The sequence below is a fragment of the Diospyros lotus genome, chromosome 3 (assembly GCF_014633365.1).
Source record: "Diospyros lotus cultivar Yz01 chromosome 3, ASM1463336v1, whole genome shotgun sequence".
NCBI lineage: Eukaryota > Viridiplantae > Streptophyta > Magnoliopsida > Ericales > Ebenaceae > Diospyros > Diospyros lotus.
Window position 1 is genome coordinate 29,726,240 of NC_068340.1, and position 19,086 is coordinate 29,745,325.

Here is a 19,086-nt window from a genome sequence, read left to right on the forward strand (position 1 = left end):
ATGTTGAATAACTTATAAGTTACATAACTAGCATATAAGTGGTCAAATCGCTTAGCCAAACAAACCCTAACTTTCGTTTTAATATCTCCAAGCGATAATATACTTTTGTTTATTTAATAGAAACATTAATATGTTTTTCAGGCTTTTCTCTATAGTATTTGGTTTAAAAAAAATAAAAGAAACCCACCCTTAATATTTGTATGCTCAATAGGGTCGGCTCCTCTAGGCTATAATTTGTTTAATGGTAAAATTATTAAATAATATTTTTTTATTTTTTGAGATATAAAATCACTAATTAAATTTTTGTATTTTAATTTAAAAATAAATCTTTCTTAATTGATAATATAGTTAAATTACTTAATCTTTCTTGTGGCATAATTGAATCTAAATAAGATTTTATTAATTTTAATTTTAATATTTTATAAGCTATCCATGTATTTAAAAAAATATATTTTTTATAAAATTTAATCCTAAAAGTAGTCAACTGCCGCTGCAATTTTTACCGCTTTTGATTGATATTATTTTATAAAATTAAAAAAATGCATTTCCTTTGTGAGCAATCTAATTGATAAAACATTCACTAAATAAAGGATATAATTGAGTGTTAAAACTTAGAATAGAAACAATGAGGCTTCTGAAACCCCTTTCAATTGTATCTTATATATAATTCATTTACACAACTCTTGATAGTGAAGTTTCTGAAAATTGGAGCCCTCTTTTTGAGGGCCCTAAAACCTGAGCCTTAAGTCAGGCCTAATACTCAAACGACTAAGGATGCAGTGGTGGTCACATGCGATAGACGAGGGGATGGTGGCACATGGTGATTATTGGAGGTGGGCATGGGAAGAGGGGAGAAAGGATGTAGCTATGGAGTTGTTAGGTGAAGGGAGAGATAAGAGAAAGAGGATGAACAAGGGCTTTTGCAATTTTATAAATTGAGTTAAGGTACTTTTGTTATTTGAGCTCCTTTTTACGGCCTCTAGAAGTACAAGTAGTATTTTTTGAATTAAAAAGTGGGATTAGGAAATATTTGAGAAGAACAAAATGTCCAATTAAAGCCAAAAATGAAATTAAGTAGTATTTTTATTTTTTATTAAAAACATAATTTTTTATTATCTCATGAGAAAATTAAAATAGATAAATACGCGGGATTATTCTATACTGCTCGACGGACTTACCAAATGAGGTCAAAAAGACCCAAATGCCCTTGACCAGCCTTCACCTCTCTCCATTTTTTTATGATCGTGCGATCGTCACGTCACATTTTGTTGCTAGTATCGTTGTCTTATCAATTGTCGTTGCATTCAACGATAGTCAGTTATCGTACAACCATGAAAAAAGAGAGAGGAGAGGGGCGAGCGTTGGGCTATGTAGTGACAATTCTTACAAATTTATATTTTAGACAAGGATTTTTTATTCTTTTCGATTTTATAAAATAAGTCTCAATATGAGATTTTTTTTTATGTAAAGTAGAAATCAAATACGCGTACCGGCAATAATAATTTTTCACTGTCAGACGTGAAGGACTGTTACTTTCCAGAATGGAAAGGTGCGACTGCGATCCACATCCGCCTGTTGGTTTAAGGCTAGCCTGATCCGACGGTGCAGATGAAGAACGCAATATCCGACGGTTGATAATTCTAGCACCATTTTGATTGATTGATTGATTGATCGATCTTGAGGCATGGCGCGAGCGTGTATGTAAAAACTTACTTTCACCTTCGGAGTTCGGACAGGAGGAGGAGGCTCTGACTAAATCGGAACTTTTAATAATACAACCAGCCCCAAAATAATATCTGACTGCTGCCCCAAGCGTCTGCGTCTGTTTCCTATTCACTGCCCCCATCCGTCGCGGTCAGCTGCCCGCGACCCCGTCTCTCTCTCTCTCTCTCTTTCTCCACCCCCCCTCCAACTCTGTACAGACACGGAGGCGGGGACAAGAGTCGGTGCTTAAATGCGAACTTGCCATCTAACCATCGGCGCCGCCTCCACCACCATCACTTCTGCCGCCGTGGACGGCGGCTAATGACTGAGGTCGAGAGTCTCCGGCAAGGTTATTAGGAAGCGATGGGTCAGGGGCTCAGTTGCACGGGAAGCCAAGAACATGAGCTGTTCAGGGCGGTTCAGTCTGGCGACCTGGAGACTGTCGAGATTCTCTTGGAGAAAGACCCGACCCGAATCCTCCGGACCACTACGTACGATCACCATTCTGCTCTTCACGTCGCAGCCGCCAATGGGCAGATCGAGGTGGGCTTTCCTATTCTTGTTGAAATACGAAATTCCCTTTGCCAGGATTTTGATTGGCTTTCAATTTTGTTTGGTGGTTTTGTTTCAGATTTTGTCTATGCTTGTGGATAGATCCGTGAATCCGGATTTGTTGAACCGTCATAAGCAGGTGAGCATGCTTGAACGCTCGATTGGCTGCAAGAAAATTGAAGGGGAATTTCAGTATTTTCCATCAATTTACATAAATTTAGAGTTGCAAACAGAATGTGACATCTGGGTAGCCGATAAATGCTTGATTTATGGATTTGCAGTTTTACTGAGTTCTAATTTATGTTGATTGTGAATGGCTTAGACACCATTAATGTTGGCAGCAATGCATGGCAAGATCGCTAGTGTTGAGAAACTCATTCAAGCTGGAGCTAATGTAGGTTCAAATTCCTCGTCATTCGTGAACTTGTGTTGATTGTTTAGGCTGATCGTGGAATTTTGACCAGATTTTGACTTTTGATTCAATTAATGGAAGAACCTGCTTGCATTATGCTGCTTACTATGGCCATTCTGATTGCCTTAAAGCCATTCTCTCTGCTGCCCGTTCCTCTCATGTGGCCGCTTCTTGGTATCTCTCTCTCTCTCTCTCTCTCTCTCTCTGGATTGAATTGATTAGCACAATTCTTGATTGGATAATCCCTGAATTGAATTGGGTTCCAGGGGATTTTCGCGGTTTGTAAATATTAGAGACGGTCAAGGGGCAACTCCATTGCACCTGGCGGCTCGCAGGAGCCAGCCTGAATGTGTACATATTCTCTTAGACAATGGAGCCATTGTGAGTGCGGCAACTGGCAGATATGGGTATGGTTCTATTTGGATTTTAGTTATGTTTCAATTTATGGTTTTAGTTGGGTATATGATTAAAATTGTTTTCCATACTTGTTTAAAGATTTCCTGGAAGTTCTCCTCTCCATTTGGCCGCTAGAGGGGGTTCTCTTGATTGCATTCGAGAATTGTTGGCATGGGGTGCTGATAGGCTTCAAAGAGACGGATCAGGGTATTGAACTTTCTACTGGACTTGATCTTTGAGATGAATAATGCAGATTCATATCTTTGTTGCTAATTCAATCGATCATTTCCTGTTTAGGAATTATTGATATAATCCATTTCCAAAGTTGTTTAGGCATCGTAAGTGCAAAACTTGAACATATCTCATAATTTCTCATCATCACAAGCCTTAATCCAAGAAGGTGGGGCTGGCTACATGAAAAAAATCTCTATTGCGTGAACATATTTCAGTCTATCTCATGGGTATAGCCATTTTGCATTCCCTCATTCCAGAATAATTCCTATAAGTTTTCATCTCCTTCAAATTGAAAAAAGCCATGTCAGAGAAGACCAGAGGATAATTTACATCTTTTTACACAGCTGGTTATCCTGTACTGGGTTGTTTCTTTATCTTAGTTGGATCTGAAGGCGTTATAGGTGCAAAACTTCAACTTGTAAAATTTGGCCTGCTTTTTTATGCATAACTTTACACACTTTCTTTCTCTTTGCCAATTTTTGCTTAAAGTCTCAAAATAAGCCTTTTCTTTGGTTTTGGGTTGGCACAGGAGAATGCCTTACACAGTTGCTCTAAAGTACAAGCATGTCGCATGTGCAGCATTGCTAAATCCTTCATCGGCAGAGCCTCTTGTATGGCCATCGCCTTTGAAGTTCATTAGCGAGCTTAATGCAGAGGCAAAAGCTTTGCTAGAACGGGCCCTAATGGAGGCAAACAGGGAGAGGGAGAAGAACATTTTGAAGGGCACATCATTCTCGCTTCCATCTCCATCACATTCTGATCATGGAAATGACGACAATGGTTCTGAGGTAATTTTGCTTTAATCCTACTCAATGAGTGATGAAAGCTGATTTCCTGTTCAAATTCTTGTTGAAATTGAATTATATGCCAAGAAGCAACATCTCACAATCAAAACGTTGAGATTGCCTTAAACTCAAATTTGGATATCCCAACTCAAAGTTGGTAGAGATAGGATTTCTATATCTATATCAACAAGTGGTATTAGAGTGAAACAACGAATGGTATGATGCCAGGTAAATGAGATTGAGTTATGCTGCATATGCTTTGACCAAGTCTGCTCGCTTCAAGTGCAAGACTGCGGCCACCAGATGTGTGCACAGTGCATGCTAGCGTTGTGCTGCCACAACAAGCCGAACCCAACAACAGCATGCCTTGCAGCTCCAGTTTGCCCTTTTTGCCGGAGCAGCATTGCTCGACTTGTGGTTGCCAAGTTCAAGAGCGGTGATGATACTGACCATGGCATCGCATCCTCGAAAGTATGGTCGAGGAAGTCCTGGAATTGCAGCGAGGGCAGCAGCAGTTTCAAAGGCTTGTCTGCGGTTGGCTCCTTTGGTAAACTTGGTGGCCGGGGCTCCGGGAGGATTGCTGCCGAGAATGAGTGGATTGACAAACCTTGCTGGGTTGATGCCCAGCAAAATTAGGGTTCCAATTCCTTTTGAGACATGCATGGATCGCCATCTGCATCGTTGATTCTTGAAATTATTGAATAAGCAAGGAAGTGATCTGCAGATGGGGATGGGTGAAAATTTAAGTTCTGCGCTCTTCTTGTTGTTGTAATCTTTGGTTTGCTTTGAAAGCTTACGATTAGAGCGGTAGTTATTTTCATATTAGAAAGCTGCGTTCCAGAGTTAATTAGATATATATGGTTGGTGGTGATGTGATGGGAGAAATGCTTGCTTGCCTGCCTACCTTTAATTAAGTTTGAATCTCTCTCCTACGAGTGGCCTCATTTTACCCCCCCCCCCCCCCCCCCCCCCCCTGGTAATTAATTGTTGATTTTCCGAGCATAAATGGATCAAAGGTTAATCGAGAGGGGGGGAGGGTATTAATTAATTTATAATGCTCTATTTATTGTGAAGGAGCTTAGCTAAGGTTTTACTAGAAATCTTTATACGATTTGATAAATTGTTCCTATAAGATAAGATGTTTGTGAGAGTAGATATTGTAGGTGAACTCTCAGGCGTCGTCAACTATTTCAAATCTCTTGATGTTGTGTCTAGTCTAATGAATATTTTAAATGAGTTTTGAGAGTAATACATATTGAATTGAAGACTAAAAAGGGAAAGAAAGGAGCGGCGCGGCGAAAAATGTGGCCTTATCCGTATATATATATATATATATATGAAATGAAATGAAAGAAACGGACTCGGGACTAGGCAAATTGCCTGCCACCAACGTTCGTTCTATGTAAATGTAATGCGACTGATTTATTTCGAATTTATATATTCAATCAACAATCATTGAAAGAAGAAGGTAATAATTTAGAGAAAGCCTGTCGCGATGCTCTGGATGTCACGTGATCATGTCTCCTAATTATTTTTCTTTCTTTCTCCTATTGCCTGTCTCTGCCCTCCTCTCCTCTCTGCTTCTAATTATTTTTCTCGCTGTTCATTAAATCCAACCATCCATATATGCATGCATGCATGCTGACAAGTGACATAACGTTAGGAAGTGGGAGACGGACGGATAGACAGAGATTTTCTTTCTTTCTTTTTTTTCATCTAGACTGGACTGGACGCGTTGATTTTGATGATCTGAGATTCCCCTCCCTCCACTCTCCAATATGCCATGCCATGCCAGCGACTACGTGACGCAGAATATATAGAATAATAATTTAATTCATTATTATTATTCAAAAATTATAACTACAAATTTTACAGAATTAATATTCTCCTCCAAGTTAATTATAATTGGTTGGCCCTCCCTCCCTCATTACTAACTAAAATGTTGGTACAAAGTTTTGTATTTTAAATATAATTCCATGTGTTGCTTCACATGTTTTTGCTACTCTCTCTCTCTCTCTCTCTCTCTCTCTGGGTTATGGAAATCTTGCTAATTCTTCCAGACATGCAACACTTGACAATTGAAATACAAGATGGAAGATAGATAGGGTTATTTGGCATTACGGATAAGGCAGGCAGGCAGGCAGTCTTATTAAGAAAAGGAAGGAGGCCAGGCCACCTAATCCTAACGTACAACTTGCTTTGTTTTGGTTTGGTTTGGAATGTGGCATAAATAATGATTTTTAATTAATGCTACCCAACTATTTCCTCTTGATGGGATGGGATGGGATGCGATGTGATGTGATAGCTGTGGGCTTGCAATTTTTTTAATTTAATTTCAAGTGACAATAATAATATATTGGTAGGTAAGGAGTTAGAATCATTCAACAAAACTCTTTCTTTTCAGAACGTTGGGTGATAAACTGATTTGATTTAAACAAAGACGGATATAATAATATTTTTATATTTTTAAACAAACCAGATAATACTTGTAAGGCCGCCCCATTCATGAACTAGATATCATGTTCTGTTCTTGTTTTAATTTTAATTTTAATTTTTAATTTTTTATCTTTTCGCTTGGATTAGTTATATATATATATATATATATGTAAATGTATTATGTGTTACACTATTGACGCGTACCAGACTGCATGTAGCTTTCGAAATTGAGTTGGAGCGTGAAGTTTGGATTGATAGAGAGCTTAAGAGTTCACTTGTGAAGTCAGTGGAAATAAATTACCTTTGGCCGCAAAACAAAATCTCTTCTACAAATCAAATCATCAATCATCAATGGGAGAAACACAAGAGTTTTTGGGCAAGCTAGCTAATTTCCTAGATGGCTTGTCCACACACGCAGGAGAAGAGGACTGGAACTCCACAGCCATTGCCATGCGGCCTCCTCTCACCATCTGATCCCAGCCATGGACTTGAACAAGGAGGAGCCACCCGCCCATCCACGAACAGTGAGTTCGGCGCACTCTCGGGCTGAGCCAAAGCAATCTCATCATCAGGACCATAAAGAAGGTTGATATGGTTCCTCCTATTTTCATTAGCAGCCCTCCTCTCCACTGCAAGAAAGTGGCCAAGCGATGGTGGATTACCATTGTTACTACTGTTACTGTTGTTGTTGTTCGCTGTCGACTCAGCATCTGTGCTGTCTGTGGGGCAAAGAGAGAAACACCAAGCTCTGGACCTGAAGCCCGCCTTGTGGCCGCCTGAAACTTCTGATCTCATTCCCCTTGTTGATCTTCTTCTGGGCAGATCTACAATTCTGGAAACACCCATTAAGCTCCCGAGTGTTATGCTCTTGTCATGGAAGAAAGAGCCTGTGGACTGAAGCCAATCATAAATATAGTGCGGTAAGAACCAGTTATGCATCTTCAGAAATTAGGCTTCCAAAATTGTTACCATCATCATCACGGGAGAGTCATACAAGTGGTGCTCATAGTAGCAGCTATATTCTTGTTGTTACCCTTTGTTTTTCTCATTATTGTATCATACCCGTGCTCAATCCAATTTGACCCTAATGTGTCGAGTATGGGGAAATTTGTTGTTCATTATTCAGGTGCAGAATTGGATTCAGACATAACTTTGTTTCCGTTTTAACTAACTCGTCCCAATTATCTGCTCAGGTAACAAATTATCCACGACAAAAACTATCTTTTTTCATGCAAGACTAAAATCTTTTGCAGTTTTCTTGGTCTCCTACTCTTGGTTACCAGACTTGAACTAGTAACCTTGAAACTTGTAAAGGAGTTTCCTATGGATTCTAATAGAAGAAAAAACAGATAGGAATATTGAGATTTGGGGGAGACACATGGTTAAGTATTGGTGAAAAATGAGGAAGATTTTCCTGTTCGAATCGGGAGAAGTTTTGGCAAACCTGCTCATGCCCAACCTTTCCATTCTAAAGCATTGCACCATAGAGGATGCACATTCCTTCAAGAAGGTGAACATTTTAAGTTTTGGTTGGGCTGTGTGTTTGTGCTAAGTGACATTAGGAATCAGTGAATCATATAGTAGAAGGATCCAATTAGCTGATAATGGTTGAAAACTTTATCTACTTCCTGGAATATTTGCTTTAAAAGAAAATTCCCTTGAACTCATTTGATTCCAATCACAAGAATTCTCATGGCAAGAGGCGAACTTCTTGTTACCTCACTGTTTACTCTCCCCTAGGCCTTCATTATTGAAGATCAAAGAAAGTTCTAATTCACTCCCTCATTTCTAACAAATAAATCAGTAATTTTTCACTTCGATGGAGATCATTCCATTGCAAACTTGAAATCAAGAAAAGAAAAGCAAGTGATTTCAAATGACAAAAGAAAAGCAGTTCATTTCCAAATAGCATATTTCCAGAGTTTTATTCTGCCTAATCCTAAACAACATGAAAAAAATGCTCTGCCATAGTATTCTGTGGCAGTTTTTACTGACCTCTGTATCTAAATCTGACGAAGAGTCGGTAGAGGAAGTAGGTGAACCACTGAGCAAACTGTTGAAAGATCCGAAAATATCATGGTTCCTGAACAGTCCATTCACTCTCACATTCAGTGGCTGCAATCCTAGTGGCCATCCCTCCTCCTGCGATCAAATCAAATCAGTCAGAATAGTAGAAGGCAGACCCATCGTCAGAGAAATAATCAGAAGAAAACGCCGGACAACCCGAGCAAAATAGCGAACAAGCAGCCAAAAGATCCAGAACAAATTGACTGAGACAAACAAACAAATACCTGGCGTGCCATCAGAAATAGAGGCCTGTAACTTCACCAGTATGCTCCACTGTTAAACAACAGAAACGGAGAAAAGATGAACAAAGTAAAACCCATATACACCACAGAAAGAAGGTGGTTATATTCGGTCAAGAAAATGGCGAACAGAGAGAGAGAGAGAGAGAGAGAGAACGACGAGTAAGAGTCAAAAAGAGTGACAAATGATTAGAGGGGTCTTATCATTCCTAAGCACCCTTCTGTGCTTTCTCTTGATTTGGTTGATGGCATAGAAGAAACAGCATAATTTTCTGCCTATAAAAATAATAAAAGCCAACAAAGGAGGGATAGGGAAGCTGTCCTCCATTCAAATGACAATTTTGCCCCCCTCCCCACCCAAAATTCTCTCAAATCTCTTTGTTTTTACCTCTTTGGTAAAGTGATAGCCTCGTGTCCCGCTCATCAGTCTATTTATCCTCCAATTATCCCTTCAATACAGAGAAAAAGGGTCAGGATAATAAAGGGGCGAAAAGAGTGGCACTTTTTTTGCTTTCTTGTTTGGCAATATAAGCATAATGAATGTTAAAAATCTTCCCCCCTTCCTTCTTGAGTGCACCTTTTACTTTGGTTCAAAGCCTCCTGGTTTGGCACTTAATTATTTGTTTATTTTTTGGTTAATAAAAAATCTGGAGTCATGGGGCTAAAGGTAACGTCAATATTCTTCTTCTTCTGTTTTTTTTTTGGGGGGGGGGGTAAAATTGAAACTGCAAATCTCAATGTTGAAGGAGTTTGAAAAAAAGATGGCTTTGGTATGGAAAAAAGAGAGTATACATACAGCCTTGGGCTTCAAGCATCTTGTTTTTTTTTTCTCTATAATTTTTGTTCAACAAAAAATCGAAGCCCTTAGCTGAATGCTTAAAAACAGTAATATTGGCTCTTCTCTTTTTTGCTTTTTTGACTTTTGAGAGATTTTCTTTCCCAGCATTTTTCAACTAAACACGATAACTTTGGTCATGGCCAGTGGAGACCCATCCAAATGATTTAGTTCAAAGCCATCAATTGGTTCTCGACATTTTCTCCAGTTTTCTTGCTTAGAGGTCCATCTCATGGAATCCAATGGATCGCTAAGGATTTATGGCACTTCACTGTGGATAAACCCTTTCAAACCGTAATGATATACCAAAAAAAATAAACTGATGCACTCATTAGGATATTCTAATTATTATAATTATGAAAGTATTAGTGTTATGCTCTCATAATTATTATTATTATTATTCTGCAATAAAACAGCGCAGATAGCCTGGTGTAATAAAGATATATTTTTATTCTGTGCAAGTATATATATAATCAAAAATATAATCTTGTCACTCTCAGAACTGATATGATTGATCTATGATAAGTTGAGATTCGCACTAATAAGTTGTGAATTCGATTCCTTATCTTGTGCAGTGAGGTAAAACCTCTATTTATAATTTACCTCCTTTTTTAAAATAAAAAGCACGAGCGATGGGAGATTGCTCAGAGCGCGGTAATCTCAAGAATATAATCTTGTCTAAAGAATAGTGAAGATTGACTGGCCATTGATAAATTACTGTGGATGATGGTCCAGTGGGCTGAAGGTAGGCCCAACCCAGGCTGCCAGTGGTAGATAAAGAGATTCATCCATCTGTCTGCTAATTACTTCTCCAATACTAGTCCATCAGAATGCCCAGTGCCGGCCCAGAAAGGAGATCGACATGGAGAATGGATCAACCCATCCACGACAACAAACCCATATACAGCTAGATACATTTATGGTTATGGTCATAACATTAAGAATAATAATATATATAATAATACTACAAAAATAGATTTGTACATAAGATGGTATTTATATATATGTACTTAATTACAAATACAAAATTTAACATAGCACCTTCTAATTATATATAAAGATGCTACTATCACATTATTTTTAGCGGTATTTATTATTATACAAAAATATGTAAAACTACACTTTTCCTGAAGGGAATAAATAAGCCCGTTAATTTGCACTCCTCTCCCTGCCTCTCTCTCTCTCTCTCTCTACATCTTTCTTTGAAACTATTTAAGGATCTTTATTAACAAAAGAGCTTTTTAATACCCTAGACTCCAATACACACACATATATATGTATATTATATAATTAAGGAGAACGATGCTATATATTAAATTGATATGGCGACAAGATTTCTGTAATAATGATTCACTTTAATTAATGTGTTTTTTTTTTATTCTTTCTCATTACATGATGAATATAAGCAAGCCATATCATGTTATATAATTAATATTAAATTTATTTTGATATAAGCGCGTCTAGAAAGAAGCTTTTCTTCTTCTTCTTCTTCTTCCATCTTCTCTGGATATCTTATAAGAAACTTTAATTATTTCAAACGTCTGAAGATCAGAAGAAAAGCTTCTTCTATGTGAAAACACACAGTACATGCAGTTGCAAATTACAGGGAAACAATATAACACAAACTGCCAAGGGAAAATAAGTAAAAACTAGAAGACAAAATCCAATATTTTCTTGAATATATTATCAGCATGTGAAATCCGTATCAACCAGATGCTGCCAGCCGGCCGGAAACAACGCAGTTTCTTCTAGTTGTGGCTACACTGGATCTGTTTCTTTTAGGTGGATCTATATAGCTAGCTAGCTTTTATTTATTTATTTGTCTCATGTGATTAAAGCTTAAGGAGGCATGAAAGTTTAAGAAAGCTATTCAAACCAACTAAATAATTGCAACAATTAAGCAGGCAGCCAGAAGCAAAACTAACCTTGACTTTTTTTTTCCCCAACTAATTAAGTTGCATTGGAGTTAGAGACAGCAATTGCTATTTGATAAATTTATGCCCCGCAGAGAATATACATCATGGTTTTCTTCACCCTTCTGGTGAATCCAATGAAGCATGTTTGGATCTCTTGGGAAATTAAGTCAATACGATCCCATTGCTCATTAACCCATCAGAGAGAGAGAGAGAGAGAGAGCGATTTTCTAGCTCCTGTACCAGATAAAAAGACAGTCTAACTGGATTAATTAGATAGAGGTGAAACTCCCGAATACTAACAACGATCGATGTGTAAACAAATGATATTTAACTAGTAGCTTTAGCTTACGGAATCAGATCTGGGTTACGAGCGTAACCCCATTGAACACCTTGAAAAATGAACTCTGGACATTATACAAATTAAGAGATCGATGGAACTAATGGAAACTCTACCCCCTTAATCTAACTACTGATCTATGATCTGGTTGACATAATATAAACGGCAACGTTATTTGGCGGCTTTTACTGTTCTAACTTTCTTCATCTTTGCAGCAAGATCCGTGATGATAAGAGGAGGAGTAAACAGTGAATCAAATTCGCTGTCCAGGACAAGTAGGATTTGTGGAGATGACGCCTTTCTCTTCAACAATGGCGGCTTGGGCTTTCTCGGCGCCGGCGGGCACTGCGGCACCAACGGGATTCTCTGGTCCGGCGATGTTGGAGTTCTGAACCCTCCGTCGTTTTCATCATCTTCCTTGAATTCTACGAAAGTCGACGGTATCTTGATCCTTAAAGAAGAGGCCAAGATCTCGGCTTTCTTTTGTTCTTCTTCTTCTTCTTCTTCTTCTTCTTCTGAAGGTGCACTTTGAGTGTAATCTTGAAATTCGGAAGTGGGTCTTGACAAAGAATCTAATTCCATGGCTTTCGGATTCTTCGACTGAGAGAGAGAAACAGCGCGAGTTTTAAGCGTACGAGAGAATATTGGAGCAATTCGTAGAAGATGGAAAAGATGAAAGATATAGAATGGGTGGGAGTCAAGAATACAATCATATCAACTCCCCATCGTTCTCAAATTGTTTAAGGACTTGTTTGGATTTTACTTTTCAACGGGTTGGATGAGAGAGAGAGAGATGGTTTTCATACCCACTTCGGCGAAGGATCCAATGCACGTAAAACACAACACATCTCTCGCTCTTTTATCTAAGAAAGTCTCTGGCTTTCTTTGAGAGAGTTGAGGTTTTCTCCTTTTTCCTTTCGACAAGTCAGACATTAAATAAACTCGTAAAATCTGCATTTGAATTGCAATCGCTAGCTTTTTCTGATTTCTGCGAACTTTGATGCATCTCTGCACGTGGTTAGCTACAATTTCACCAAGCCTCTTATTCTCTCGCGACATTTTCGAGTAATCTATCACAATCTTTAATCTCACGTAAAACCCTCCATATATCTTATTTATATGTATATTTCTAGCTATATATATATATATTAAATATTTTCTTCTTTAAATCGAAGCCACAAAATTATCGAATTAACAGCCCTTTTGATCATCATCACCTCCTCCTCCTCCTCCTTCTTCTTCTTCTTTCAAAATCAATGTAAACTAGCTAGCTAGCTAGCTAAGCTATACATGTACAATCTGTTTCTTAATTAGCATGCTTTTGTAAGTAATGGATATTGTAACACTAAGAGATTTTTTTTATAAAATGACACGACTTCTATATTTTTATTCATGCATTGAGAAAAAAATCCATTAAAGAGATCATCTACCATTCTCACTAGCTTATTTTGATATTATTTTTATATGAAATTATGGAGTGGATATATATATGTTAATTATATATAATTTAATATATCTTTAGCCACAAAACATGGATACGTATATATTATTTTTATGCCCGATTCTGTAAAAAAAAAATATTTTTCTTTTCGATTGAAGGTAATTAAACTCCAATTATACGTGGTGGATATATATAAAAACTTAGTATGTCTTAGTCATAAAGCGTGGTTAGCTATGGCCGAACAATTCTATGATGCTACTCGCATCGCAGTCTCAATTATCTTTATATATAAATAAATCTTCCTAGCTATATATATATATGAAATATTTTCTATTTAAATCTGATTGAGGTGCAAATTAAAATTATCAAATGAGCCTTTTAATTATCAAATTAAGCCCTTAAACCTAAAGTATATATATGCATGATGATGAGCAGTAGGTTGATGACCATAGCCATATATAGGGGTCAAAGTTGATAAGCCTAACTTAGAAACAATATTATTAATGCTTCACCTGTTCCATAAATTATTAATTATATTAATACTTGGTCTCATTGCTTAATTAGATGGGATCCAGCAGCCTCCAAACCGTGCAGCAAACATATATGCATCCGATCCGACGGCTGGTTATCTCCCAGTCCCAGCCATTGGATCATATATATATATATATATATATACACATGATCACGTGGGGTCCCAAAAAGAGTCCATGCATGATGCTGCTTGTATTTTTGCACAATATCCGGCCGGGAATAGAAAATGGATTGATAAGTTTGTGGAGTACAAAGCACGAAACAATCAATCATAGGGTTCTGTACCTAGGATTCCCCAGGCCCCTTGAATCTATCGACTTCCTTGCTGCTAACCCATCCACTTAATTTCCTCTATCCCTTCCCCACCCCCACCCCTCTACTAAATGGCAATTGTCTTACTTAATTTGTCAACCATATAAAACAACATTAATTACTTAATTATGACTTTGGATCATATCTTCTTTTGTTTGTTTTCTCAATCAGCTAAAGATTTAAGATCGTTTTTTGATTTCTCCCAACTTTTGTTACGCAAGTACAACTTAATTTTATATAGATTAATTAATATGACTTATTAATATTTGTATATATATATTAGAGGCACACATACGAGGGTTTAATTGGTTTATGTTTTGTATTAATACACATCCAAATTAATTATAATTAGGATGAGCCTAGCTATAAATTTAAATTTAAAATCAATCCAATCATAAAGATAACACCAAATCAACCTAGCTAGCTAGCTACCTCAATTAATTAATTAATTAATTTTGGGTCAACTCTCCGCTCCTCTAACTAATATCTTTTCTAATTTGGGTTTAGGTAGCAAAAAAATATTTGCCAACAAAATTTTTGTATTTTTCAGTAAAATTATGCAATATTTATATTATTTTATATTAAAATTTAATTTAGAGGTGAATATTTCTAAGTTCACGTTTGGCTATACAAAATAGTTCCATTTCATTGCTATATTTGATATGAATGATAATAAAATTACTAATTAATTCTGTTGTTATGTTTGATAGGTACAAAAGTTTGATACACTAATCAGATTACAAAAATACCCCTACAGTATGAAAAGTTTTAAAATCTTATTATTTTTATGTTATTGGGTGTGAATAAAATAATATATTCATGTGATTATTGAATATAAGAAAAAATTGTTTTGTTTTGAAGAGCTAAAAACACATTTAATTTGATATAAATTTACATAATTGAATAAAAATTCGTCAAATGGCAAATACATGAATTAAAATTCAAGTAACGTTAATTCAAAATATTGATGTTGATAAAGATCGGTGGCGAAGGTGGGTGGTGGCAACAGAATTAAATTGATGGTAGAATAAGTCGACGGCTACAAAGCAACGTACGTAGAATAAGATGAAAATGAAGAAAAGAGAAGAAAAAGAAAAAGAAAAGGATTAAAAACGGGGAAGGAAAGGCTAGGATGATGGCTAGGGTCATTGCGACAGTGGGGACCAACGTAGAAGAAGAAGAAGATAAAAATGAAGAAAGAGGAAGAAGAAGAAAAATAAGAGGTCAGTGAGGAAGGTAGGTCGGGGGTAATGAGTGGCAATGTCTAGTTTCGATTGCGAAGTAACATAGAAGAAGAAGATTATGATGAAGATAGGGAAAGAAGAAGGGGGTGGCGAGTGTCAGTGGCTAGGGTTCAGATTAATGAATGCCATGAAGCAAAGCACGAGAAGAAGATGATGAAAAAGAGGGAAGAAGAAGGAGAATACGGTGATGGAGGAGGCAAGTTGGTGGCGATGGCTATACGATTTAGATTGGAGGCTTTGGTTTAGGTTCAAATCAAAGGTGGCAATGCAATATAGAAGACGAAGAATATAAAGAAAAAGAGGAAGAAGAAGAAGAATATAGGACAACTGCCCATTCAAACGTGGCTAGTATTTAATTTTAGAAAATGTGATATTTTATTTTTTAATTATTTATTTTCATTCTCTTTAATTTTTTAATTAAGTGAGAGTTAATGGTTGAATTAACAGTGATACGTAGGACGGAATTTTTATTGCATGTTAGATTAATTTTTTTGAGATTGAATACTTAAAGATCCCTAAACTATTAAAAAATTAACCCTTCAACTAAAATTTTAGCCATTTATTTTCATTCCCTTTAGTTCTTTAATTAATTGAAAGTAAGTAGCTAAATCAATAATAATAAGGAATTTTAACAAATTCCTTTTTGCTTAATGGAATTGTAAGATAAATTTAATTAATAGTTGTACAAAGTTTGATTTCTTGAATAAACAAACTTGTGATTGTACACAATATATTGACAATTTGAGTTTGTAAATAGTGGTATAGAAAAAATAAATTTGTCAAAATTAGTCTAATTTGTTGTAGAGATTTCATCTTATTTCTCACTCTTAATTCAACCATTAAGACTTACTTAACTAAAGGATTAAAAGTAGCGTAAACAAATAGTTGAAGGAGAAAATGTTAAAATTTTAGTTGAGAGATTAAAAATTATATATTTTTTTAATAATTTAGGGACCTCTTATGCGTTCACCTTAAAAAATTAATCTGACGTGTACTATAGATTTCTTTCTTCCGTGATCATCATTAATTCGACCATTAACTCTTAATTAAATAAAGGACTAAAAAGAATGAAAATAAATAGTTGAAAGATGAAATATGATAAAATTTTAATTGAAATATTGAAGTCCACGTTTCTTTAAAAGTTAGATAGCTGGGGATGGATTAAGCATTAATTTTATTTATAAATTGAGGGTATAGTGGTGAAATGAAAACATATATATATATATATATATATATCATGGAATGGTCTCATTTTGATTCATTTTGTGAGTAATGAGGATTAGGCATTCTCAACAGAATCGACCATTTCATATTAACCAAAATATAATTTTAAAAGATTCTCATTCCCATTCTCTTCCATGAAACTCATCAATTAGGTCAACCCAACATGGAAGTTAAATTTAAAATACTGCAATGAAGAGGCATTGAACAAGTCTTATGGATCAACTTTAGTATACAATTTGTATTTAAATTTCTTTTCTACTTTTTTATTTTTTATATATAATAATTAAGTAATGTTGGATCAAATCACATTGTGTGAAGTATTATATTCATAATAATTGAGTGAGGTTAGGTGAATAATAAAAAAGTATAGAAGTATTATTTTTTATAATACTTGAACCTTAATCGTTCCAAAAAAAAAAAAATAAAATGGCACCCAAATTAAGAGAGAAAAAAACTTGAACAAATTAAATCAAATCAAATCATATTGACACTACTACTCCTACTACTATTACTACTTAGTTATTAATTAAAAGTGAGGGGGAGGGAGTGGAAGTGCAAGTGCAAAACGCAACACAGACTCTCATGGCTAATAATTGCAGCTGCAGCCGCAAGCTCATGCCTAATGATTTCGCTTGCGCTCATCTCCCATTATGATGTCTTGAGGTGTCTGATGATCCCCCAATCTCGAACAATCATCTCACCCAGCCACCCCCTATTTTCAACTCTCTCTCTCTCTCTCTCTCTCTCTCTCTCTCTCTCAGACTTTTTCCTCCCCCTGCTGCTGCTGCTGCTGCTGCTCATACCTTATTATATCTTTATCTTTTTTCTTATATAATAATTCTCACCCTTTTCCCTGACCCTTAAGAATATATAGCTTGCTAGCTAGCAATCCGTCATCATCGTCATCCCAGCACAAGTACCCAAATCACCTTCCCATTAGGCCTGTGGTCCTCCCTAATCTCCCCCCCAAATTTTGATATCCTTTTGGCTTGTACCAACATCGGTATCATCTAACATGCACAGAGATTTCCCATCACACCAAATCCAACCAAAACTCAAGGAATAGGGGGCATGGCATAATCATATATAGCATGCAACTCCATCTCATTAAATAAAAACAGCAAAATAATATTTTCATAAATCTGTATATATATAAATAATTTATTTAAAATAAAAAATAATATTATTACAACATTCCTAAAGTTAGTCCAATAATTAATAAGAGATTATATATAGAGATCTCGGAAAAAAAATATATTATCTACATACTTCAAACTTAAGCTTGTATTACAATCTTTTAAATGTTCCAAACAGTAACTCTTTAATGCCCACAGTCAGTGTGTAGTTATTGTTAGAACCACCACTCATACTCACGGTACAAATACCCCAAAACTAACTCTTAGATAATATATGAAGAGAAAGATTTATAAATTAAATTGTGTTTAATTCTATGCGAGAAAGCACTCATTTGTAAATAACTAGTTATATAAATAAATGAGAAAAATCATATTTATAATAGAAAGAGATAAATTCGGTCTATCTCCTAATTATCGTTGATAAATTTATCTATCATTTATTTATCTTATACAAATATAAAATAATTACTACCAATATATAACTAAATTCATGTGTAAACAATTATATCTGACAATTAGTGTTTAGACTTTCTTTAGAACTAAACTCGTGTACACATTTTCGTGTCCTTAGTTGTTCTGTACGATTTACAATTTATGATTTATTGAACAAAGTGCAAAATATAGGTTATGTATTAATTATGTGTAATGGTTTCAAGAGTGAGATGGGTGTAGACTTATTGGGTTGAAGAGATCTATTCTCTTGCTTGCATCAGACAAAATCCTATACAAACTAGTAAGAGGGGGTGGGGGGAGGGGAGGGGAGGTCACGCCCGTCCTCTCACATTTGTCGCATCGAACAACGTAACATTTTTCTTGAGTTGAACGGGCTGGACTTTAGACAGCTATGGCATCAGGCATCCAGGGCCAACATGGCCTGGCGAATTGGGCCTCGTAATGAAGGGTTCCTTCTTTGAGATTCATTCTAAACGGAGCCTAAGTGTATATAAGAAATTCGGGTCTAATGTCCCCTGTTTTTCTTCTCTTCCTTCTTCCCTGTGTGTTATTGTTCAACAGGCTTCACTCCCCAACTTTTTCAACCGAAACTCAAGCTAAAGACACAGCGGGCTGCTGAACAACGAACCATCAGGTCTCTCTCTCTCTCTCTCTCATTTGGTCGATTTCATAACAGTATCTATTATCTAGTTTGCACCTATGAATATTTATACGTTACTTATGGCTCATTGCCATTCTGGAGTGTGGATTGGCCTCTTTCTTCATGAGATTCAATTATACTATAGTTTTTTGACGTTTGATAGTACGTAGTTAGATTCACGAGTCTAAGATA

General features: G+C 36.2%; 3 protein-coding genes across 3 annotated transcripts; 1 reads left to right on the forward strand and 2 right to left on the reverse strand.

Annotated features, from left to right (window-relative positions):
- The first annotated feature begins 1,770 nt into the window (after positions 1 to 1,770).
- On the forward strand, positions 1,771 to 5,110 carry LOC127796157 (putative E3 ubiquitin-protein ligase XBAT31). Its single transcript, XM_052328154.1, has 8 exons — positions 1,771 to 2,247; positions 2,336 to 2,395; positions 2,579 to 2,650; positions 2,721 to 2,842; positions 2,935 to 3,075; positions 3,164 to 3,271; positions 3,828 to 4,086; positions 4,312 to 5,110. Exons 1-8 carry the CDS (start codon positions 2,068 to 2,070, stop codon positions 4,717 to 4,719), a joined length of 1,350 nt encoding a protein of 449 aa, XP_052184114.1. The 5' UTR covers positions 1,771 to 2,067; the 3' UTR covers positions 4,720 to 5,110.
- Positions 5,111 to 6,782: 1,672 nt separating this feature from the next.
- LOC127796459 (uncharacterized protein At3g17950-like) lies at positions 6,783 to 9,173 on the reverse strand. The gene is made up of 3 exons (XM_052328613.1): positions 8,811 to 9,173; positions 8,515 to 8,661; positions 6,783 to 7,413 (listed from the first exon to the last, which is right to left on the reverse strand). The coding sequence occupies exons 1-3, from the start codon at positions 8,820 to 8,822 to the stop codon at positions 6,913 to 6,915; spliced, it is 660 nt and encodes a 219-aa protein (XP_052184573.1). The 5' UTR covers positions 8,823 to 9,173; the 3' UTR covers positions 6,783 to 6,912.
- A 2,645-nt stretch (positions 9,174 to 11,818) lies between these two features.
- Positions 11,819 to 12,778, reverse strand: LOC127797767 (cyclin-dependent protein kinase inhibitor SMR12-like). The gene has a single exon (XM_052330908.1). It carries the CDS (start codon positions 12,493 to 12,495, stop codon positions 12,085 to 12,087), a length of 411 nt encoding a protein of 136 aa, XP_052186868.1. The 5' UTR covers positions 12,496 to 12,778; the 3' UTR covers positions 11,819 to 12,084.
- Between the last annotated feature and the right edge of the window lie 6,308 nt (positions 12,779 to 19,086).